Source organism: Lutra lutra, chromosome 2 (assembly GCF_902655055.1).
Source record: "Lutra lutra chromosome 2, mLutLut1.2, whole genome shotgun sequence".
NCBI lineage: Eukaryota > Metazoa > Chordata > Mammalia > Carnivora > Mustelidae > Lutra > Lutra lutra.
The window spans coordinates 63,806,092-63,832,185 of record NC_062279.1 but is presented as its reverse complement, the minus strand read 5'-3'; the positions used below and the strand labels follow the sequence as shown (position 1 = coordinate 63,832,185).

The 26,094-nt window shown below is 41.0% G+C and overlaps 1 protein-coding gene across 1 annotated transcript in view; it reads right to left on the bottom strand.

Moving 5' to 3' along the window:
• The window catches only part of EDNRA (endothelin receptor type A), a 71,100-nt gene extending 45,360 nt beyond the window's left edge, over nt 1-25,740 (bottom strand). The window contains exons 1-2 of the mRNA XM_047717598.1: nt 25,392-25,740; nt 20,750-21,232 (exon numbers count right to left, since the gene is read on the bottom strand). Of these exons, the coding sequence (XP_047573554.1) occupies nt 20,750-21,169 (420 nt within the window). The 5' untranslated portion in view covers nt 21,170-21,232; nt 25,392-25,740. The remainder of the gene's footprint in view (nt 1-20,749; nt 21,233-25,391) is intronic.
• Between the last annotated feature and the right edge of the window lie 354 nt (nt 25,741-26,094).

The following is a 26,094-nucleotide window of genomic DNA, read 5'->3' as shown; positions in this document are numbered from 1 at the left end:
CTCTACAATACCCACCACCTGGTGCCCCCAACCTCCCACCCCCCACCCCTTCAAAATTCTCAGATCGTTTTTCAGAGTCCATAGTCTCTCATGGTTCACCTCCCCTTCCAATTTCCCTCAACTCCCTTCTCCTCTCCATCTCCCCTTGTCCTCCATGCTATTTGTTATGCTCCACAAATAAGTGAAACCATATGATAATTGACTCTCTCTGCTTGACTTATTTCACTCAGCATAATCTCTTCCAGTCCCGTCCATGTTGCTACAAAACTTGGGGATTCATCCTTTCTTTCTTTCTTTCTTTCTTTTTTTTTTACAGCTTTATAAACATATATTTTTATCCCCAGGGGTACAGGTCTGTGAATCGCCAGGTTTACACACTTCACAACACTCACCATAGCACATACCCTCCCCGATATCCATAACCCCACCCCCTCTCCCAACCCCCTCCCCCCATCAACCCTCAGTTTGTTTTGTGAGATTAAGAGTCACTTATGGTTTGTCTCCCTCCCAATCCCATCTTGTTTCATTTACTCTTCTCCTACACCCTCGACCCCCCATGTTGCATCTCCTCTCCCTCATATCAGGGAGATCATATGATAGTTGTCTTTCTCCGATTGACTTATTTCGCTAAGCATGATACCCTCTAGTTCCATCCACGTCATCGCAAATGGCAAGATTTCATTTCTTTTGATGGCTGCATAGTATTCCATTGTGTATATATACCACATCTTCTTTATCCATTCGTCTGTAGATGGACATCTAGGTTCTTTCCATAGTTTGGCTATTGTAGACATTGCTGCTATAAACATTCGGGTGCACGTGCCCCTTCGGATCACTATGTTCGTATCTTTAGGGTAAATACCCAGCAGTGCAATTGCTGGGTCATAGGGTAGTTCTATTTTCAACATTTTGAGGAACCTCCATGCTGTTTTCCAGAGTGGTTGCACCAGCTTGCATTCCCACCAACAGTGTAGGAGGGTTCCCCTTTCTCCGCATCCTCGCCAGCATCTGTCATTTCCTGACTTGTTAATTTGAGCCATTCTGACTGGTGTGAGGTGATATCTCATGGTGGTTTTGATTTGTATTTCCCTGATGCCGAGTGATATGGAACACTTTTTCATGTGTCTGTTGGCCATCTGGATGTCTTCTTTGCAGAAATGTCTGTTCATGTCCTCTGCCCATTTCTTGATTGGATTATTTGTTCTTTGGGTGTTGAGTTTGCTAAGTTCTTTATAGATTTTGGACACTAGCCCTTTATCTGATATGTCATTTGCAAATATGTTCTCCCATTCTGTCAGTTGTCTTTTGGTTTTGTTCACTGTTTCCTTTGCTGTGCAAAAGCTTTTGATCTTGATAAAATCCCAAAAGTTCATTTTTGCCCTTGCTTCCCTTGCCTTTGGTGATGTTCCTAGGAAGATGTTGCTGCGGCTGACGTCGAAGAGGTTGCTGCCTGTGTTTTCCTCGAGGATTTTGATGGATTCCTTTCTCACATTGAGATCCTTCATCCATTTTGAGTCTATTTTCGTGTGTGGTGTAAGGAAATGATCCAATTTCATTTTTCTGCATGTGGCTGTCCAATTTTCCCAACACCATTTATTGAAGAGGCTGTCTTTGTTCCATTGGACATTCTTTCCTGCTTTGTCGAAGATGAGTTGACCATAGAGTTGAGGGTCCATTTCTGGGCTCTCTATTCTGTTCCATTGATCTATGTGTCTGTTTTTGTGCCAGTACCATGCTGTCTTGAGGATGACAGCTTTGTAATAGAGCTTGAAGTCCGGAATTGTGATGCCACCAACTTTGGCTTTCTTTTTCAATATTCCTTTGGCTATTCGAGGTCTTTTCTGGTTCCATATAAATTTTAGGATTATTTGTTCCATTTCTTTGAAAAAAATGGATGGTACTTTGATAGGAATTGCATTAAATGTGTAGATTGCTTTAGGTAGCATAGACATTTTCACAATATTTATTCTTCCAATCCAGGAGCATGGAACATTTTTCCATTTCTTTGTGTCTTCCTCAATTTCTTTCATGAGTACTTTATAGTTTTCTGAGTATAGATTCTTAGTCTCTTTGGTTAGGTTTATTCCTAGGTATCTTATAGTTTTGGGTGCAATTGTAAATGGGATGGACTCCTTAATTTCTCTTTCTTCTGTCTTGTTGTTGGTGTAGAGAAATGCAACTGATTTCTGTGCATTGATTTTATATCCTGACACTTTACTGAATTCCTGTACAAGTTCTAGCAGTTTTGGAGTGGAGTCTTTTGGGTTTTCCACATAGAGTATCATATCATCTGCGAAGAGTGATAGTTTGACTTCTTCTTTGCCGATTTGGATGCCTTTAATTTCCTTTTGTTGTCTGATTGCTGAGGCTAGGACTTCTAGTACTATGTTGAATAGCAGTGGTGATAACGGACATCCCTGCCGTGTTCCTGACCTTAGCGGAAAAGCTTTCAGTGTTTCTCCATTGAGAATGATATTTGCGGTGGGTTTTTCATAGATGGCTTTGATAATATTGAGGTATGTGCCGTCTATCCCTACACTTTGAAGAGTTTTGATCAGGAAGGGATGCTGTACTTTGTCAAATGCTTTTTCAGCATCTATGGAGAGTATCATATGGTTCTTGTTCTTTCTTTTATTAATGTGTTGTATCACATTGATTGATTTGCGGATGTTGAACCAGCCTTGCAGCCCTGGAATAAATCCCACTTGGTCGTGGTGAATAATCCTTTTAACGTACTGTTGAATCCTATTGGCTAGTATTTTGGCGAGAATTTTTGCATCTGTGTTCATCAAGGATATTGGTCTGTAGTTCTCTTTTTTGTTGGGATCCTTGTCTGGTTTTGGGATCAAGGTGATGCTGGCCTCATAAAATGAGTTTGGAAGTTTTCCTTCTATTGCTATTTTTTGGAACAGTTTCAGGAGAATAGGAATTAGTTCTTCTTTAAATGTTTGGTAGAATTCCCCCGGGAAGCCGTCTGGCCCTGGGCTTTTGTTTGTTTGGAGATTTTTGATGACTGTTTCAATCTCCTTACTGGTTATGGGTCTGTTCAGGCTTTCTATTTCTTCCTGGTTCAGTTGTGGTAGTTTATATGTCTCTAGGAATGCATCCATTTCTTCCAGATTGTCAAATTTGTTGGCGTAGAGTTGCTCATAGTATGTTCTTATAATTGTCTGTATTTCTTTGGTGTTCGTTGTGATCTCTCCTCTTTCATTCATGATTTTATTTATTTGGGTCCTTTCTCTTTTCTTTTTGATAAGTCTGGCCAGGGGTTTATCAATCTTATTAATTCTTTCAAAGAACCAGCTCCTAGTTTCGTTGATTTGTTCTATTGTTTTTTTGGTTTCTATTTCATTGATTTCTGCTCTGATCTTTATGATTTCTCTTCTCCTGCTGGGTTTAGGGTTTCTTTCTTGTTCTTTCTCCAGCTCCTTTAGGTGTAGGGTTAGGTTGTGTACCTGAGACCTTTCTTGTTTCTTGAGAAAGGCTTGTACCACTATATATTTTCCTCTCAGGACTGCCTTTGCTGTGTCCCACAGATTTTGAACCATTGTGTTTTCATTATCATTTGTTTCCATGAATTTTTTCAATTCTTCTTAAATTCCTGGTTGACCCATTCATTCTTTAGAAGGATGCTGTTTAGTCTCCATGTATTTGGGTTCTTTCCAAATTTCTTCTTGTTATTGAGTTCTAGCTTTAGAGCATTGTGGTCTGAAAATATGCAGGGAATGATCCCAATCTTTTGATACCGGTTGAGACTTGATTTAGGACCAAGAATGTGATCTATTCTGGAGAATGTTCCATGTGCACTAGAGAAGAATGTGTATTCTGTTGCTTTGGGATGAAATGTTCTGAATATATCTGTGATGTCCATCTGGTCCAGTGTGTCATTTAAGGCCTTGATTTCCTTGTTGATCTTTTGCTTGGATGATCTGTCCATTTCAGTGAGGGGAGTGTTAAAATCCCCTACTATGATTGTATTCTTGTCGATGTGTTTCTTTGATTTTGTTATTAATTGGTTTATATAGTTGGCTGCTCCCACGTTAGGGGCATAGATATTTAAAATTGTTAGATCTTCTTGTTGGACAGTTCCTTTGAGTATGATATAGTGTCCTTCCTCATCTCTTATTATAGTCTTTGGCTTAAAATCTAATTGATCTGATATAAGGATTGCCACTCCTGCTTTCTTCTGATGTCCATTAGCATGGTAAATTCTTTTCCACCCCCTCACTTTAAACCTGGAGGTGTCTTCGGGTGTAAGATGAGTTTCTTGTAGGCAACACATAGATGGGTTTTGTTTTTTTATCCATTCTGATACCCTGTGTCTTTTGATTGGGGCGTTTAGCCCATTAACATTCAGGGTAAGTATTGAGAGATATGAATTTAGTGCCATTGTATTGCCTGTAAGGTGACTGTTATTGTATATTGTCTCTGTTTCTTTCTGATCTACTACTTTTAGGGTCTCTCTTTGCTTAGAGGACCCCTTTCAATATTTCCTGTAGAGCTGGTTTGGTATTTGCAAATTCTTTCAGTTTTTGTTTGTCCTAGAAGCTTTTAATCTCTCCTTCTATTTTCAATGATAGCCTAGCTGGATATAGTATTCTTGGCTGCATGTTTTTCTCATTTAGTACTCTGAATATATCATGCCAGCTCTTTCTGGCCTGCCAGGTCTCTGTGGATAAGTCTGCTGCCAATCTAATATTTTTACCATTGTACGTTACAGACTTCTTTTCCCGGGCTGCTTTCAGGATCTTTTCTTTGTCACTAAGACTTGTCAATTTCACTATTAGATGACGGGGTGTAGACCTATTCTTTTTGATTTTGAGGGGGGTTCTCTGAACCTCCTGGATTTTGATGCTTGTTCCCTTTGCCATATTGGGGAAATTCTCTCCAATAATTCTCTCCAATATACCTTCTGCTCCCCTCTCTGTTTCCTCTTCTTCTGGAATCCCAATTCTTCTAATGTTGTTTTGTCTTATGGTGTCACTTATCTCTCGAATTCTCCCCTCGTGGTCCAGTAGCTGTTTGTCCCTCTTTTGCTCAGCTTCTTTATTCTCTGTCATTTGGTCTTCTATATCGCTAATTCTTTCTTCTGCCTCATTTATCCTAGCAGTGAGAGCCTCCATTTTTGATTGCACCTCATTAATAGCTTTTTTTATTTCAACTTGGTTAGATTTTAGTTCTTTTATTTCTCCAGAAAGGGCTTTTATATCTCCCGAGAGGGATGCTTTAATATCTTCCATGCCTTTTTCAAGCCCGGCTAGAACCTTGAGAATCATCATTCTGAACTCTATATCTGACATATTACCAATGTCTGTATTGATTAGGTCCCTAGCCTTTGGTACTGCCTCTTGTTCTTTTTTTTGTTGTGAATTTTTCCGCCTTGTCATTTTGTCCAGATAAGAGTTTATGAAGGAGCAAGTAAAATACTAAAAGGGTGGCAACAACCCCAGGAAAATATGCTTTAGCCAAATCAGAAGAGATCCTGAATTGTGAGGGGGGAGAAAGGGGATAAAAAGGGGCTCAGAAAGAAAGAAAAAAAAAACTATTAAAAAAAAGAAAGCCGATAAAGAAATAAATATAAAAAGAGGAAAAAATATATATATATTAGATAAACTATTTAAAAAACGTTGAAAAAAAGAAAATGGTAAAAGTTAAAAAAAATTTAGCAGAAGAAGAGAAAAAGAAAAAAAAATTGAAAAAGAAAAAAAAATTAAATTAACTGCAAGGCTAAAAAATCATGGGGAGAAAGCCATGAGTTCCGTGCTTTGCTTTCTTCTCCTCTGGAATTCCGCCGTTCTCCTTGGTAGGTGAACTTGGTCCTGGCTGGGTTTCCCGTAGATCTTCTGGGGGAGGGGCCCGTTGTAGTGATTCTCAAGCGTCTTTGCCCCAGGCGGAGTTGCACCGCCCTTACCCCGGGCCGCGCTGAGTAATCCGCTCGGGTTTGCTTTCGGGAGCTTTTGTTCCCTGAGCGCTTTCCGTAGAGTCCGGAGGACGGGAATGAAGATGGCGGCCTCCCGGTCTCCGGCCCGGAGGAGCCGAGAGCCCGGGGCCCCACTCCTCAGTGCGCCCTCAGAGAACAGTGCCAAATGACTCTCGTCACCCTGGCCTCCGGCCGCGCTCCGAGCTGACCGAGCCTGCGACCGGTTCAAGGTTCAACCCTGAGCTGAGAGTCACTCCTCGGCTCTGTCTCTGCAGCCGGCTTCCCCGTTCTAATACCGGTAAGCTCTGCGACACTGAGACACCCCCGATCCTTCTGCGACCCTGCGGGACCTGAGGCCGCGCTTACCCCGCCTGGGCTTCATCCCAGTTAAGCCTCTGGAGCGATGTCCCTCAGCAGAACAGACTTTTAAAAGTCCTGATTTTGCTCCGTTGCTCCGCCGCTCGCCGGGAGCCGGCCCCTCCCCCCGCGGTCTATCTTCCCGTCGCTTTGGATTCACTTCTCCGCCAGTCCTACCTTGCAGAAAGTGGTTGATTTTCTGTTTCTGGAATTGCTGTTCTTCTTCTCTTCAATCTCCCGTTGGATTTGTAGGTGTTTGCAATCTTTAGATAAGCTATTTAGCTGATCTCCCGCTACCCGAAGTAGTCTCAGCCTGCTACTTCTCCGCCATCTTGACTCCTCCCCCCCCCCAACTATGAAACTTCTATCATTTCATGAGAGTTAAGAGTTATTGCAAACAAGTTAAGAATTTCAAAACCATGGTAGAGGTGGGCTCTGGTCTGTCAGCTGAGGGACTGCTTTTATTCTATCAACCTGAAAGCAGGACCGATTTGAATTAGTATCTCTGTAAGATTATAAACAGCTCAGTGTTCTGGTTCACACAATTGGAACCAAAGATATTGACGCCTCAAATTCTGAGAATATGTGGTCCCTACCTCTTTCCCTCCCTCCTTCCATCTCTTCTTCTTTTCCTAAATATAAATGAACTGTCTTCTGTGCACCTGATGAATTACATAGTGTCTAAGAGTTGAGCTCCAGGGATGGATCCATCACCCAACACTGTCTTCTTTCCTCCAAACCCCATAGCATCTCCTTCTTTCCCCCAACAACTAAGAAAGGGTTAATATATACAGAGAATATCTGATGCCACAAAATTACATGTACACACACACACACACAGACACACAGTGTATAAAAAAGGAACGCAGAGTATTTCTGATCCTTTCCCTACTTTCCCCTTTGCAATATGGCCCTTTGGCCCATGGCCCTCAAATTCCTTGAATTTTATAGCACAGAGATTAAAAAAAAAGAAGTCGGGCACCTGGGTGGCTCAGTGGGTTAAGCCTCTGCCTTCGGCTCAGGGTCCTGGGATCGAGTCCCACATCGGGCTCTCTGCTCAGCAGGGAGCCTGCTTCCTCCTCTCTCTCTCTACCTGCCTCTCTGCCTACTGTGATCTCTGTCTGTCAAATAAATAAAAATAAAATCTTAAAAAAAAAAGAAGTCATTTATTTTAACTTATAAACATTTAATTTAATTGGCTTATCAAAGAAATATAAAGTGCAGTGATTTTCTGATAAAATAATTCCAAATATGTAAAGGTTTTGTCTTCAAGATTTTTAGAGAGTACTCCTTTTTGTTTTTTGGGTTTTTTTTTTTTTTTTTTGGCATGAAATTTCCCCAAAATAGATGGAATAGTCTTCTTTACTTCTTTTTTTTCTTAACTGAAACACAAACGGCTGCCCAAAGATCTGGTCACCTAGTTTAGTGCTGCTCTTCATTGTTTGAAAGACAATATAGTGAACATCTCTAAGTTCATGACAAAGAATTTAGAACTTCTTCAGTTTTGACCACAGATACATGATTTGTCCAATAGGCTTCATGGGTACTTGGTCACTAAGACCCTCAATGAGGCCAAAGTTCTGATGCATGATAACTAAATGGGGAAGACAAAGAGATGATAACAGCCCCTAGCTGTTCTTCTAACTGATATTGGTAGTCACCTTAGGAACAAGCCTACTATGTGTCATTACACCTAATGGGACTCCATGAATTGGGGGGCCCTTCATTATTTTTTTCATCTAAAAATAACGACTTGAGAGATCTAGTGATTTATTCAAGATCAGTCACAAACCATTTGTAAAAAAAAAAAAAAAGAACCATATTTCAATTTCTTAGGATTATGCCCATTTACTTTTGTGGGGGATTAAAGGCCAAAGCTACTTAAAAAAAATCAAAGGTAGGAAGATGTAGTAATATTTTTGAAGTTCGGGTTTTGAGTTTTGATCTGCTATGGAACAAAATGAAGGAGAATGAAAGGCAGGGATGAAACAGGAGCAGGGTAGTTGGTGAGATGTCACAGAGGTTGATAATTTTTTTTTTTTTTTGTAAATGGCCAGATAGCAAATATTTTAGCCTTTGCAGACCATATGGTATCTGTCAAAACTATTTATGTAAGTAATTGGGTATGGCTATGTTCCAAAAAAAATTCATTTATAAAAATAGGCATTGGGTAGGGTTTGGCCCACTGGTCATATTTTGCCCACCCCTGGGTCAGAGAATCAGGAAAAAGCAGAAGTGGTGAGTACTGAGGGCTTGCAGATGAGGTACTGGAATCTTCCTTTTAGTGTCTACTACCTTCCAGATTCACTTCCCATCCTTTATGGTGGTCTGGGAACTGGAGGCAAATTTAGGGTCAGTCCATAACGCCAAGAAAATATTACTGTGAAGCTAACGATCTCCTTGGAACAAAAATCAGGAAAAGTTTCAACACATTACCTGAGTTCAAATGCATTTTCATAAGATTACAAAATCCAGGGCTCACACATTTTACACACTTCTGAATACTTTCTGGGAGTATGTAGTATCTGCATTGTAAGACCATTTAAGTTCCATTTGAAATCAAGTCAGTGTTTTGTTTTGTTTTTTTTAAAGATTTTATTTATTTATTTGACAGACAGAGATCACAAGTAGGGAGAGAGGCAGGCAGAGAGAGAGGGGGAAGTAGGCTCCCTGCTGAGCAGAGAGCCTGATACGGAGCTCTATCCCAGGACCCTGAAATCATGACCTGAGCCAAATGCAGAGGTTTAACCCACTGAGCCACCCAGGCGCCCCATAGTCAGTGGTTTTGCTGAATACAATTTCTTTTTCAGGATGCTGCAATGGAAATTTTGTGGATGACATTAAGAGGGATTTTACTGTCTTCATAAACTACAACTTGCTAAATTTCTATAGCAACCCTCCCTTACCAGTGTGGTAACAAGATTATAACTAAATCTCCAAGTTTTACCTAGCAACTGACACAGCCAAGATATGTATTTAAGAAAATTAACCTCAGAGAGATTGTGTGGAAAATTTCATCAATTCAACTTAAACTGTCATAACATTTACTGTCTGCAATCATGGTTTTTAAATCTGCATTTCATGCTGTGTTTCAACATTTTAAAATAAATAACCATTTATTATAGCCTCAATGGAAAATGCTGAAACCTAATTTTATTTCTGTAGCTCTTGAAATTAATTTGACTAGTTTTGTTTTAGATGCATATATTACTTTGGGAGAAGGAGAAATGACAGTGTTTCTATTTTTAAAGAAAAGGCTAATAGGTGTTTAGCATTCAAAATGTTTTTCATGTGTATGTGTTTGATGGTCTCAAAAACTTCCAACAAAACACTAAAGTAAAAAATTACAGTGGCATTTGGGCTAACTTGATAGTATGCATTTGTATTCTCAAACAGAATGTGTGCCACTCAAAGTAATGACTATCCTAGATCTGTGTTTTCTATAGACACTTAGCAAATGTGTGAGTTGATTTGGGGATTATCCATTATGGAGGCAGTTAATAGATTTGCTTGAAAGGCAAAGAAGAATTACAGTAGGGACCCCTGGGTGGCTCAGTGGGTTAAGCCTCTGCCTTTGGCTCACGTCATGATCTCAGGGTCCTGGGATCAAGCCCCACATCAGGGTCTCTGCTCGGCAGAGAGCCTGCTTTCCCCTCTCTCTCTGCCTGCCTCTCTGCCTACTTGTGCTCTCTCTCTGTCAAATAAATAAATAAAATCTTAAAAAAAAAAAAAAAGAATTACAATGAACAAAATTCACACATATACCACACGGGTCTTTGGAGCATTTCAGAAAATAATTCCTGTTTAGGAAATCCTGCCCAATGCCCAACTGTACCATGCCCTGATAAGTTCTCCAAATTACTGATCAAAATTTATATTAAAGATTTATAATCAAGGTTTATATTAGAATATATATTTAATATATAGTATATATTGATATGTAAGGATTATATATGTATTTTAATGTATCCATACGTAGGTCATATATGTGTGTGTATATATTTATTTCAGCATATGTGTGCATACAAAGATGCATTTGAGAATATACATAAATGCACTATTCTTATTAGCTCAAAATTAGAAACTATTTAAATGCCTACATATAGTGGAGTGGATAAATAAATTGCCCTATTCAGACAAGTACTATGCAGTAATGAGAATGAGTAAGCTACAACACAATGTGGGTTACTGTCACTAACATAATGTTGAGCAGAAGAAGCCATACAGAGAAGAATATATATCGTATGATTCCATATATATAAAATACAAAGACAGGCAAATTCATGCCATTAGAAGTCAGGAAAGTGGTTGCCTTGGGAGTTAGGGTGGTGAGGGACTGAGGGACTTCTGGGTGCAGGTAATGTTCTGTTTCTTGATCCTAGTGACACAGATGTCTTCATTTTGTGAAAACTCATGGGGCTGACATGTACATTTTCCTGGATGTATATTTCAATAAAAATTTTTAAAAGTTCACACAGTATTACAGCTCTTCCTGTGAGATTATGTAACATTTCCCTAATTTTCATAGGTTTTGGCTTCTATAAGAAAATCAGATTTGGGGAAATGGTGAAAATATGCCGAGAAATAGTGTTTATGACATAAATGACATTATTTTAAAGGAGAAATTTTGGAGTGTCTGAGACATTTTTATTTTATGGAACTAAGTTAAAAGTTCACAGCAGTCAGAGGTTTTTTTCTTTCTCTCTTGGTACAGACATTCTGCAGAATTCCTTCATCAGATAGAAAGCTCATGGGGGATGGGGTGTAGTATAGTGTTCAGTATTTGGGAGAGATGTGTGCCCATTACCTTTCACACTTCGACAGGCAATGACTGTGGACACTTTTAGCATGTTCGATAATTATTTGCTTCACTTGTTGCTTTTACAATTAGGACTACTCAAGTTCCTTACTTAAAAAGTTTTTCTTCCTCTCCTTTCCTCCCTCCCTTCCCTCTTTCCTTCCTTAGAAAGAGAGAGAGAGAGTGAGAGAACAGTGGGGAGGAACAGAGGGAAAGGAAGAGAAAGAATCTTAAGCAGGCTCCATGCCCAGTGTGGAGCCCAATGCGGGGTTCCATCTCATGACCCTGAGATCATGATCTAAGCTGAAATCAAGAGTTAGACACTTAACTGACTGAGACATCCAGGCATCCCTAAATAGTTTTAGAGTCAATGGAATCACTTCACAAAACTTATAGTTCTTATGTAAATTTTTTTTTATTGAAGAATTCTGACTTCTTTTTAAATATCAGTTGAGACCTGTTCCCAAATGTCATCCATGGTGTTTCACACTCCCCTTTTAATTCTTGTGCATCTGCGAAACCAAGAAGGAAAGTCTAGGAATGCATTTAGTTTCATCAATAAAATCTGATGTTTCCACCCCAAATAAAACTATGGGCTAGCCATAGATACTCATTTTCTGTCTCATGTTCATACAAATTTGCCCAGCCTTCCCAACAAGAACCGGGTGAGACACCTATTTGGCAAAAATGTGTCCCTCTGAACAGATAAGCAGATGCATGTTTCTAGACAAGCAGTTCATCAAGAACTCAACCTTTCTTTTCAGCTTATTATTTTACTTTCCGGCTCCTTTCTGTCTGTTGGCCTCACCAACATAACAGTGAGTATGGAATACAAAAATCTGTTTCCCAGATGTGCCAATGCAATCTGCGAGATTTACAACATAGATGCTAATCTGGAGAGCAGTCTCTGTATCACACATATTTTCCTTTATGATGTGTGACTTCTGTCTTAAATAAGCAACTAAAGAAGCTGTTGGGTTCAATGGAGGGGAGAAAAGGGTCTGACTTTATATTTGAAGACAGCCTTTGAAATTATATTTCTGTACAAGGGATGGCATTTGGATGACTGTAAAGTTTGCCTTCTGAGGTATGGCGGAGAGAAGCAGTATGGCTGCTCAGAGAAGCCTGGGCTCTGAGATGAGACAGGCCCCAAACCCTGGCTCTGCCCCTTGCTCACTGTGTAACCCTGAGAAAATTCCTTAAACTCAGTTTCTTCATTTTCAGGCCATGGCAGTGCATCATAGGTTTGTTGTGAGGATCAAATGAGTGAGCGGCACAAAGCCAGCACTAGTTAAGCCACAGGTAACTATTCTCATGTTATACATGGTATATACATTTTAAAATTGTATGTTTTTCCTCCACTGATTCAGGAAGTGCTTCTCAAACCAGTAGTAAGAATGCTTTTGTTAAGATAAAAACCAAATCATGCTACTCATCTGCTCTCAGGCTTCTAAAATTTTTTCATCTCGGGGCACCTGGGTGGCTCAGTCAGTTAAGCATCTGCCTTCAGCTCAGGTCATGATCCCAGGGTCCTGGGATTGAGCCCTGCCTCGGGCTCTCTGCTCAGCAGACAGCCTGATTCTCCCTCTGCCTGCAGCTCTCGCTGCTTGTGCTGTCTCTCTCTCTCTCTCTCTCAAACGAATAAATAAAATCTTAAAAAAAAAAAGTTTTCCATATCACTCAGAGGAAAAGACTAAGGGCTTTATAAAGATGTACAGGTAGGGGGACCATGTTTCCTGATATGTTTAGGACAATCTGGGTCTATGCCTACTGTCCACATGCAATTATTGACAATGTCTCCTTTCACACTCAAACTACCCTGATTTGGATGCTAAAATATATGGTTACCCTATTATTAGGCAGACCCTATGTTATCTGCTTCTCCTCATACCTTACCTAACTATTCCCGGGACCTCACGTTACCACTCTCTCCCTGACACTCACCATTATGGCCTCCTCGCTGGTCCTTTAACTCTCCAGGCACATTCCTGCCTCTGGGCCTTTGCACTCACCCCTTCTTCTGGCTGGAAGGCTCTTAACTTAGACAATGGCATGGTTTACTCCTTTAATGTTTCAGTTTTTATTCAACTGTCACCTTGTATTGAGGCATTCTTTAGCCACCCACTCTAAAATTAATATCTTCTCCCCCTTCCTTCTATTTTTTCTTCCCATTTTACTTTTCTCCTCAGCAGTTATCTCATATGCTATATATTTAGTTATTTCACATGCTTATCGTCTTATTCTTCTACCAGAATGTAAGCTCCATGAGGGGAAGGATGAATGGTTTTCTTCATTGCTATTTCCCCAATGACTGGTATACAGCAGGAGCTCAATAAATATCTTTTGAATGAATAAAAGAAGAACATTTAGAGAAGAAAGATCTGATGTCACTGAGTAACCAAATGGCTAATCCACTGCTCTCCCCATTATCTTCTAGTACAAAATTTGACCTAAAATAATAGGGATCCTATGTTTAGGATTAGTGTTACGAGAAGCATGATTTGACTGGTTTCTATTACTGATGATCTTTTCTATGTAAGTTGTTTAAAAAAAAAGTTGAGACGGCAAATGGTCAATGAAACTCATAGAGATACTTAAACTCTAAAAGTAACCTCCATTTGAACATCTAAAAATAGTAGTACATCTTCCTGAGGGCATCCTTGATCTTTGCAACCTGAGTCCAGGAACACTGGGGATTTCAAATCTTATAAATTTAAGTAAACATTTCAGAGCCCGTGGTTTTGTAATATTTTTGATGTTCAAGTTTAAAAATAAGGCTACCAAAAGTTAATACTGAATGATACTTACATTTAGTCCTCTTACTGAATTCCATTTCAACCATTAACTTTATAATGCAGGAAAGTTTTTCCAAGAAAAACTAGACATAGTTAAAAATAAAATTGTAGCTATAGAAAGCAGTTATTCTAACTCCCAGGAGAGTATGGTAGCTCCAGAAAGCAGTTGTAGAATTTCTGGCAGTATATCAAATTTATTTTGACAATTTCTTAGAACTGTCCTTATTTAATCACTCTAGTCTTAGAATCAACTTCAGAGATAAGTTGATTCTCTGCTCTCTTTCATTTTAGTGTGCACACTCTTTTCTTTCTACCGACTGCATACACTTGTATGATAATAAAGAATTAACACTCATATCCTAGCAATTCATGAGATGAAGACACATAGAAGTATTTTGGAATAAAATAGCCTGAACATCTGCTTTTATTGACCTGAGTGCTCAAAGGAGCGCAACATTTATACACACACGCACACACACACACAGAGCGTAGCTTGTGAAAATTGTTTTCTCAAAAATAAAGCTTTTATGCATCCCTATTTTATGTTAAATTTAGAATACAGCAACCTCTTCTAGGACCTGAAGTGTTTGATGGAGGAATATCGTCATGATGCCTTTTCCATCTCAACACCTTCCTAATGAGAAGGGACTGAAACCATCTCTCCCTCTTCAGCCAGGGGAACAATCGCGTAGTTATGGACGGTTTCCATCTCCCATCCCCCTGAAGTATGAAACACTGTGCTGTGAGCCAGATGCTGAGGGTTAGCGGAGTAACCTCACATGAGAATAATTATTTAACATGACCATGAGAGAAAGCAGTGAGGTTCCCAGACACAGGAAACGAAAAGTCAGAATGGGAGGTAGAGTTGGAGAGGGTTCTAAAGCCTGTTTGTTACAAGGAAGTTGCTGTCTGGAAAAGACAGCAACTTCCTTGTAACAAACAGCAAATTGGGTAATAAATTTATCACTCTGTCATCTTTTATGTACAGATACTCTGAAATCAGCTAGTTAGCATAATGAACTTCTGCAATGCGCACGTGACTTAGCAATGCCAGAAACTCAACCTATTTCCTGTCCTCTAAAGAGCAAATACAATCTTTAAGAACATGAGCATGGCTTCTGATATTCCAAATCACTTGTAGGTTTAATATTTCAATCCCAGTTCCAAGTGTGCTCAAAAAATGTATATTGCACAGAAACCTTGAAAAAAGACTCTTCAATTGACTGTATATACCAGAGAGAGGAAGGAGACACAATGCCCAGACAGAGGGGGAAAATGATCCTGCTGTTATGTCCTGCTCTACTTTGCACACACATCTCACAGATTTATGGATCCTGAGACTTTCCTGGCTTGCAGGAAAAAAGTAGAAATTCAGTAAATTCTAAAGGCATGTCAGCTTTTAGATCTGGAATTGTGTGGGAGGAGAAACATTCTTATAGAAGCAAACAGAGTACATTTTCTTATTTTACTCATTTACCAAATATTTTTTTAAGTTGGGTTCCATGCTGGATGCAGGAGATACACTGATAAATGAGAAGGATGGCAGCTTGCCTCAAGGAACTTGCAGGCTAGTGGGCCCGACAGGCAAGTGCAGTGGCAAATACAATAATCGAATACATACATTAAATGCTATTTCAGAGTTAATAGAGGGTGTCATGCGTGGCCATGAGAAAGGCAATAACCCAGTTTGGGTCAGAGATACTTGCCCAAGAGAGAAATGTTCAAGATGAGATCTGAAGAATCAAGTAGAATAAGACAGAGGAGGCATGAAGGAAAAATATGCCAGGTAGAAAGACCATCTAGGTATCCTCAGACAGGCCAGGCTAGCTGAGGTAAATGGAGGGAGAGGAAAGTGTGCAGAGGAGTCCCCGGGAGGGAAGGCAGGGTCAGAATTACCCCAGAGGAAACATTAGCTGGGACGCAATGCACCAACACGGGGCAGAGATCTTGGTTAAGGGACACACTTTCCTTTCACAAAATTTAGGGAATACAGTTTTTATTCCTAATCTTATGATTTTTTTAAAGATTTTTATTTATTTATTTCACAGAGAGATATCACAAGTAGGCAGAGAGGCAGGCAGAGAAAGAGGGGAAACAGGCTCCCCGCTGAGCAGAGAGCCCAATTCGGGGCTCGATCCCAGGACTCCAGGATCGTGACCTGAGCTGAAGGCAGAGGCTTTAAGCCACTAAGCCACCCAGGCGCCCTAATCTTATGATTATATGATTATAGCGCTATTACTGGAGTACGGAGTACATGACAAAGATCTATTTTTAGTTGGTTGATGCTGAGTAAAAGGGAAACATCACCATTATCACATCTGCAATAATCTGGTGGGTAATTCAATCAACTTGGAATAGGATGTACAGACCATAGGTGATATTGTGTCTTGTACAAGAATAGAGGTTCCCTCCAACAAATTATCATCAGCAGGAGCAGCAGCATGGATAATTTAATGTAAAAATCTCAGAGAAATCGGATTAGAAGTGAGTTTTAACCATAAAAACCCTAATCAATTCAAATCATACCGATAAGTACTTGCTGAACAACTATTACACTGGAGACACACAATTTGTAAGTTGTGGCCATTTAACTTTGAGGCAGAAGTTGCCCTAGTGATTTGATGTGTCAGGAAACAGCTTTGGTATGGCTGTCCCAACAACAGGCCAGATTCCAGTTGCACAAGATGTCAAAGGCTGTGTGAACACGGAGATAACTGACTCCAAGCGAACATCTCTGGTTTCCACATTGCTCAGATCCGCTGCCAGAGCAAGGGATTGAGTCTCGATTTTCCATTGCAAAATATTCTTGATAATTTCAAACAGAAATTGTCTTTGTTTATTTTCATTGTTGTTCTCAATAAGAGGTGGATGCTTAGAGTGGACCAAATTAGTAACTGACAATCAGTTATGGGATTCTGTCACAGGCTGGTTAGCTTGTCCTCACAAATCCGCTTTTACCCCCCATTCTGAATGGAGACATTATTCACCTACAATATGATCTAGGACAGCACTGGTTTCAACTCCCAGCGACACATGTTAGCAATTCTACTCTACATAGGACTCAACTTCTTACCTCTTCCCTTGGCCACCATTCTAATCCCCTCTGATCTACTTCTGTCATACACGTATTTCCCTTCATTCCTGTTTCTACTGAATGGGCTGAGATACAGCAGTTTACGGGCTTATCTGTGTGCACATATGGGTGAGCTGTTATCCTGAAAGCACGTGATGCCCAACTTTGGCTTACCCGTGCACACAAATCATTTGCCGAGTTTCCAATCTATTCAAAATTTATAACCCTCCTCCCTGTAGACAACACTTCAGGCATTAACATCATCTCATGGAATCATTCAAGCGTACAATTATCAGATTCTGGGGCTCCTGGGTGGCTCAGTGGGTTAAAGCCTCTGCCTTCAGCTCGGGTCGTGATCCCAGGGTCCTGGGATCGAGCCCCACATCGGGCTCTCTGCTCTGCGGGGAGCCTGCTTCCTCCTCTCTCTCTGCCTGCCTCTCTGCCTGCTTGTGATATCTCTCTGTCAAATAAATAAATAAAATCTTAAAAAAAAAAATTATCAGATTCTGTACTTCTGACCTATATAGGCATTTAGTAGATGGGAGGTTATTTGTGACCCTAAACACAGATACAATGTTTTACTTGTTTTGCCATTGTAATGAATGTAAACAATTTATATAACAGATTCATTTACCGGCTAGGTTTGTGCATTTCTTCAAAATGCACTTATCAGATAATGTAAATTCTTGACAATTCAGATCCATCAGCAGTTTAGGTTACCAGGGTAGATATCTGACAGGGTTTATAACTTCCTTCCCTTCCTCTCTCCTGTTTTTGTCAGTCTTCTCTTGTAATTATTGATGTTCTCTTTTTTGTGTAATTAAAAGCTAGAGTAGTCCTTTGATAAAGTCAGTAATAACTTCCCTTTAACATCGCCATTTGCAAGGCCCTTGTATGCTCAAGAACCAAGAAGGAAACTGGCCTTTATTTGGCGCATCCGTCTGACTTTATCACCAGGTGGCATGTCTCGTGCGCAAGTAGAAGCCAGAGCCAGAGCCGTCGCTCCCTCCCGTTTGGCTTATTTCTTCTCTCTGCAACGTATTTAACTCCAGACTCATTTTTTCAATTTAGGATCTATAAATGCTTCAGCAGCAACCATTCAGAGACTAGATCTAGCCTCTCTAAGAATGACATTTACTCAGGGGTAGCGATGGCATTTTGACCAGAGCTGTGTATGCGTGCTGGGAGCTGGTAAGAAACAGGTGAAATGTGGTCAGAGGACGGAGGATCTTGACTACTCAACAGGTGAGCTCCTGGGTGTTTTTTTATTAAAGCGATGCTCAGTAAGTAGAAGTGAAGACCAGTATAGACCGGAGGAAAGAAACTCTGAAGATAGATCAATTAAGAAAACTCCTGGAAATCAGGTGTAGAATGACCCCCTCTGTCACTCTCGCAGACCATCAGGAGCCACTCAGTGATAAACAAAATGGTAAAGTGAGATGGACAGCTGCTACTTTGTCCTGCAACACGGGCAGCCTGCCATGGTCAGAGGAGTCCACAGGTCTGGTAGGTGAGACCCCCAAGCATCAGATTCTTAGAGCAGGAGGCAGCTGCAGACAAAAGGCATGAGCCTTCCAAATCAATTGGAAGGATTTCTCTTAACTCTCCTGGGCAGAATTTGGGTAAACTGCAACATCTTATGGTCTCCTAACCTAGAGAACAGGGCTGACAGAATAAAGGACAAATAACCCCTAAATATTGTGAGGCTTTTTAGCTTACTCAAATGTTTTCTTCTTTTCCTTTGGAAGAAGATTAAAATAACTAAACTGTATATATATTTTTTAACCCCAAAGTTTTACTTTCTAAAATGAATGTTGGTTAAATGACTCATTACATGAGTTTTAGAAAAACAGGAACTACACAGAGGTACTCCTGTGATGTAAAAACACATAAGGTATATAAAGTCTTGGATTCCCAAGTGGGAAGACTCATATGGTCAAATGTAAATTATTATCCATTGTTATATGAATGTAAAACAAAGTTTTATTTGAATTTTCACCAATTGGAGATAAACAGATGATCTGACTTCCAATGTTGCTATGGAACAGAAATGTTGTTTTGTCTGGTGATTGGTAGGTAACACCTCAAAGAGATAAGCAAGCCTCCTTCCCACCAGTTGCAGACATTGATTTTCCTAAGAGTTTCTTTGCCAATGGTCAAATGGGAATAGTTCATTTGGAGATAGTTAATTACTCTCCTGGGACTTGATGGGTTGGTTAACTCGTGTGTAAGTATGAATAATGAATATTTAATACTCTACAATGTGACTGCTAGAGTAAAATTTTGAATAAGAGTCATATAAATATTTAAAATCTATTATTGAAGAAAGATGTCATGAGAAAGTCAAGTGTTTACACATAATATTTTATAAAGATAAAATTAATAACAAAAAAATTAAAGTTCTGTAGCATGTGCTAAACATTTGAAGTTAATTGTACATTTTAAGTTTTACATCATAGTTCAGTTCTAAAATCCCATTTTAAGTTCAAATAGAAAACATATGTTTTCATGCTATTCTGTGAAAGGGGATGGTATATTTTTAAAAAATAATTTGTTGTCTAATTTCCCCAATGCTGCATACAGCATACTGGAGAACTTCTGAAATGTTTCTTATTTGTAACATTTGAGATTGTAATTATTGTTTTCAGCTTATTGTTAGCACTTCATTGCTTTTCCTGGGAGGCGAGTGCAATTTTGCCACCGTTTAAGTGTATCTATTGGAAACTGAGAGACTTACCTAAAATTTATCATGTCTTCGAACAAAACTTGCCATTTAAAGTCATCATGCCGAATACTATGGCTCAGAATAACTTTGTTTTTATAGATAATTACACAGAAGAGAAAAAGGCTGAGGAAAGCACTTCTCCTGGGCTTAGAATAAAGACATCCTTAACGGCTGACATAGACCACGTGATTTCACATGAATTTTAGGTTGTTTGGATTCTCGCAGCAATTTCCCTTCACAACCACTAGAGAAAGGACGAATTATCTAATTCTTTTTGGCTTTAGTTTGTTTTGGTACTAACCGGTCCCTAAAGAGAGGTGATCATAGTGACAGTGGGCTAGATATCTTCCTCTCCTACTGAAGCACCAGCTTTGTCTTATGGTTTTGGGGACCCTGACTACATCGCTCAAGGGTGGGCACACAGTGGGTCTTCCATAAGTGGAAACTCCATAAACCAAAAGAACAAAGGAAGTGACAGTAAGTTGATGCCTATTTGAAACAGCTTAATGAGATTGTTCAACAAGGTTAGCACTGGCCCATGATCCCGTGGACCCCACTGTCTTTAGGTCACCCAGATCAATGAGGGAAGCCAGCCTGCCCTTCCATATCAATCCAGACAGTCAAAATAAAATATATACTTTTCATTTCAAGACATACGGTGGATGTCCAGCTGCTGAACGGCAGCACCTTAAAAAGGTAATAGAAAATGAAGAGACACTTATTTTAAGTACTGTTTGGGCTCCACAGATCTCCCCCTGCAAACTGAATCTCAGAAAAATCCCGTTGCTTCCCAAGATCACCCACCACTCAGCAAGTTCAGGGCTGCCATGAGAACCTGCTTCATGAAAGACCATGACTTTGAAAAGTCACCCCAGAAATACGATTTTGTTTACAATTAAGTTAGCAAATAAGTGTAACATTTCACGAATCATAAAAATTTTAAATGCCACCGAATATGAAGGCTGCAGAAAATCACTTAGCAAAAACATGGACTAAAATTCCAAAGGTCAGCAGCGACTCTCTTACTGTGGAATCAGAGGATATGTTCAAACCTGCAAATACATTTGTGGTTACTTCCTACCTTAAACACATTGATAGGGAGATCAATGACCACATAGATAAGGTCTCCAAGGGCAAGGCTGGCTATCAGCGCGTTGGGGCCATTCCTCATACACTTGTTCTGGTAAATGATCCTGAGCAGGGTTGCATTCCCCACCATTCCCACGATGAAAATAGTACAAGATATCACAGTGTTAATGTATTTGAAAGCTGAAGTAATCTTAGTTTGCTGTGGGCAATAGTTGTGCATTGAACCATTGCTGGGTAGGGCCAAATTAGTGGGTCGATGAGTGGTAACCAGAAGGTTGAGTTCTGTCCCATGAAAAATGGTGACGTCATCCACTGGCGTGCTTAGGTTTGTGCTGTAGCTCTCAGGATGGTCACTGATTACACATCCAACCAGCGCTACCCAAAAGGCCACCTTGAGGCAAAAGGCTTCCATCACGATGCAAATTTGAGGAAAAGTCTCTTACTGTGTTGCCTTTATACCCTCACTTTTTTTCACCTGGAAAAGAAAGGAGGACAAATAATTTTGGTTACCAAATATAGCTGCCAATAAAATTATAGTCATTGACTATTTACTACTTCAAGTAAAAAGTAGTATATATTTGGTAATTAGATAAGATAATCTGTGTCAGGTTATCCCATGGCAGGGAAAAAAAAAAAAAAAGAGCAAAGCTCCATTATGGCTCTCTCTCTATGCCTCTCTGCTTCCTTCTCTTTCCGTCTCTCATCTCCATCCACAGCTATCCTTATATCTAGATTATAATATGGATGAGGATATGCTGGTTTTTCCTTTAGTAGATAAAAAATTACTTTTTTTTCTCCATTACACCTAGGCTGATAAGAACCTGAATTACAAAAATCTTCAAGAGTTGAGATACAAAATTTTACTTATTAATGGAAGAGAAAAGGCATTATTTGTCAAGTAGAAGTCGCATGGTATTAACTCTAAAAATCGCCCAAGTCTGTAATTCAATATTCCAAAATGTGTTCTGTTTTGCACATGGTAAATAATGGACATGGGGAAAAAATGTAGCATAGGTAGCCATTTAAGTGTTATAAAATGCTCTTTTAAAATCAGAACTCTGGTGGTGAACACCATTGATACATTTAACAATCTTCGTTTTGATTAAAAATTATATAATTGGTAAAGCAAAAATATTTATTTTATTGAAAATCTTGATGGTCAATGGGTACAATCCACCTGACAGGCCCTATGTTTTCTTTTCCATTCCTCAGAAATTATTATCACAATATTTGCCAATGGCTGAAAGTGGGAGTAATGGCTTTCTCAGGTCAGGCACAGTATCTGGCTTTCCAAGGGACATCTGTCCCAAGCTCTCTTTTTTTTTTTTTAAAGATTTTATTTATTTATTTGACAGATAGAGATCACAAGTAGGCAGAGAGGCAGGCAGAGAGAGAGGAGGAAGCAGGCTCCCCGCTGAGCAGAGAGCCCAATGCGGGGCTCGATCCCAGGACCCTGGAATCATGACCCGAGCTGAAGGCAGAGGCTTAACCCACTGAGCCACTCAGGCACCCTCCAAGCTCTCTTTTAAACATCCTATTTAGCTACGTTTATAAGACCTATTGAGCACTTGGCAGGCAGGGTGCCATCCAACACAAACCATGTTCCTGTGAAGCCAGTACATAGTTCCATTACAAACACAGGGAACCTGGGGCTCATAAGGGCAAGTATCTTTTCAAGTCCACAGGTGGCAGTGGAAATGCTGATCCTAAGGCAGGTTAGTGTGATGCTGAACCCAAGCTCTTAACTGCTAGCCCACACTCTCTCTCATTCTCTTGCCTTCTTAGCTCTACAATGTTTCAACAGAATCTCCAGAGTTTTGATGAAGCAACGAACTCCGGAGGGCGATTACATGTTTCCAAAAGACCATTTGTGGTTTCTGCTTAAGTGACTTGCAGAGAGCACGAGGTGCTTCTTGCTCAGAAAGTCAAGGTTTCTACTTTAATCCTTAAGGAAAGATGCTGGGGAAAATGAGGCGGTTGGAGGTAACACAGTAATCAAAGGTAAATAAAAATGGTTCTTGGGGAGCCTGGGTGGCTTAGTGGGTTAAGCCTCTGCCTTCGGCTCGGATCATGGTCCCAGCGTCCTGGGATGGAGCCCTGCATCGGGCTCTCTGCTCGGCAGGGAGCCTGTTTCCCCCCCTCTCTCTGCCTGCCTCTCTGCCTACTTGTGATCTCTGTCAAATAAATAAATAAAATCTTAGAAAAAAAAATGTTTTTTCCCATTTAAATATTTTGTAATTTTTCTTCTCTATGAGTTTTTAATGATTCTTTAAATGAAGACCCATAAGCTCATTAATGCAATGGCATGTGTCTATGATTTTTAGGCCCAGTCATAATTTAATTTTTTTAAAAACTGTGTCTTTTTTCTTGGTCTATTTATGGTTGGTACTAATGACTTTTAGGAATTTTGACAGTTATCTTGGGAAATCAATAGAGCTTAGGTTTAGACAATATAAAAATGAAATAAGATTTATTCAGGTTGTAAAGAAGGTTTGAGGTAAGTACAAGGTGCAAATACCACATACTTTTGCCTTCCCCTGAGATTTTTCCAGGAACCTGAAACAATAATGACATTGTATGTATATTAATAATTTATTATAAATGTGTCCGACTTGAGCTTTGCAACTCTAAGTAGGAAGGGGCAATATTCCCATTTTAATTGTGAGGAAAGTGAGTCTTGAAGAAGGTAAGGCTTCATGGCCAAGAAGTGGCAGGACAGGGATAATGCCTCACTTTGCTTTGCTTAATTATAAGTAGTTTGCATTTGTTTCCTGCTTTTTACAGTTTAGAGTGAATATTTGCCTGAATGTTGACAGATCTACAAAATGCCACTAGTTGCATTCTACAGTGGAGACCAGGACTCCAAGTACAAAGCATATGGTCATTCTCCTCTTTAGATCATAGATATGGGAGAAAAGAAATCCTTCAATACCTTGTGCTATTTGATGGCTAATCCACTTTTCCAGTTAGAATGGACCCTTCAGTAAAGTTTCCTTAAATATGGGAGAGAGATGGCCTTTCCTGGAAATGGAGTGGCTCTTTGCCCAGTAGAATCCACTAGGAGAGTATTTAGTGAACTGACCTGGCTATCATGGGTGATTATGACACTCAGGAAAGGTACCACTAGTGTCTGAGCATCAACATGCTGGTTTGCTTGGTCAGCTGATTATGCAGGAACTAAGGCGGCCATGGCTGTGGGTTCTTACCAAGGTGTGAGCTAGCTACCACCGAAATCACTTTCCTTTCACCTCCAACAACGACACCACCACATCATTTCTGATGACATCTCCGTCAGCTCTCTACATGTATTAAGCTGCAGAATTCAGGGATACTTGACAAAGATATGTGGGTATCATGTTATTATTGGGTGAAAAACACAAAACCAACCAAATAAACAAAAAAACCCCCTCTCAAATGTGTGTTCCTCCAAGGATGAATCTGTAGCCCTTTTCCATGGATCCAAGTTATGCTGTGCTTGGAACCCTCAGTCATAATCAGACCTGGCTCTCTAGTGAGGCATCTCAGGTTCAGCCCAAGGTTTATAGGCATGCCCCCTATTTGGTGGCTAAGAATTTGGTGGAGTTCAAAAAGCTATTTCTAAGGAAGAGGACTGAATCCTTCGGCTGACACTCTAAGCATTTAACACCTTGGATTCTCAGGATTAAAGTTCACCTATATAACTAGTAATTTAGAAATTCCAATCTTACTGAAATGGCATAAATTTAAAGCAGGTAATTTATTGAAATGACTGTCAAGGTATTTCTCAATTAATTAACACTTAACACAGAGGAGGTACTAGGTGGTGGTGGGGAAAGCCATGAATATCTACAGGAGGAGAGGAAAAAAAAAACAAACCAAAAAACCCCAAACCCCAACAAATAAACCAGGAACTTTTTACTAGTTTTCCGTGGGTTCTGCTCTCTCGGTAATAAATTAGCAGCTGGTCTTACTGACGACGCCTGGCTTTAATATGCCTCCCACCCCACCCCCTCCGCCGCCAACTCTATCCGGGAACTCCAGTAAGATGGTGTAAACAGAGGCCGATTATCTAGAAACAGCCCTTGTTTTCTGCACGTGAAACGCAACAAGTGCCCTTTAAAGGAGAGCACAGAACAAAACGCCCAGACCTCTGCAGGCAGGTTTCCAAACTAGCTGCACTGGGGGTTTTCCAAAACACATCAGTCCCTCACACCGACTGCCCTTGGCTACCCTTGGCATACCCCGAGTATGCGGGGCGGGCGGGGGAGGAAAGCAAGCAAGTCTGAAAGGCAAACTTCACTAGTAGGCTTTCGAGCCACCATCAGACAAGGGCGTGATGTTGCACAAAGTTCTCGCATGCCTGGGGAGAACCGTTGATCTTCCTCTAAAAATCCGAATCCCGCCTGGGGAGGCTGGGGGTTTTCGCTCAGTGCCCCAGCCCCCAAACGTTTTCGGAGCGTTCCCTTACCCGGGAAGGCGCCTGCCCCGCCGCGCGCCCTCGGGCAGGTGGGTGCCAGCCCCTGCGCGGAGGGTCGCCAAGCCGCAGGGCGCCGGCCGTAAAGGCGCCCGCTCGCCTCTCCTCCCAGCCCTGGGGCCCAGGCGGCGCCCCCCACCTCCACCTCCCCGGCTCCCTGAGAGGAAAGAGTTGCACCGACCGTGGAGCTTGGCGGGCTCAGACAGCTGCCCGGTCTGCGCGCCGCACCCGGGCGGGAGGGAGCCGAGCCGGCGAGGGTAGGTGGTGGCTGTCCCCCGGCTCCCGCGCCGCGGCGGCCCGAGAGCTCAGCGGCCTCGGCTTCCGAACGCTTCCTGGGCACGGCTTCTCCCGGGAGGTCTTCTGGCCACCGTGTGGGACGAGTCTCTCCACCTCCTGTCCGCAACCGCCAAACCAAAGGGATGACTGCAGGCGCGCGCGCGCGAAGACTCGCAAGAAAAAGAGAACTCCAGGGAACACGCCTCCGGATCTGTCCTCCCCTTCTCCTCGAAACACTCCCAGACCTTCTCCTCCACTTTGGGATGCCAAGAACGTCCTACCCTTCCAGCCCTCCCGAGGCTGCCACTATAAAGCGCAAAGCTGCCGCCCTCCCAGACCCTGAAGGGCAAGTCTTTTAACTCTTTCCTTCCCGAAACGAAGGGGGTTTGGCAATGGAAGGAGGAGCGTTTTACAGACAAGACTCAAAACTGAGGAAGGCCTTGCTAAAAAACCCATTCCCTTCACAGTAAGAGTAGGCAGATTTGATCCGTGAGGAAAGGACTAAGGCTAGAGTCAGGATCCAAGCGGGGGTGGGGAGTCTCCTCCGCATTCCTTGCCTCTTGGCTTGGCTTCTATGCACCCCCTCCCCCCCTTAAGCTTAACCCAAG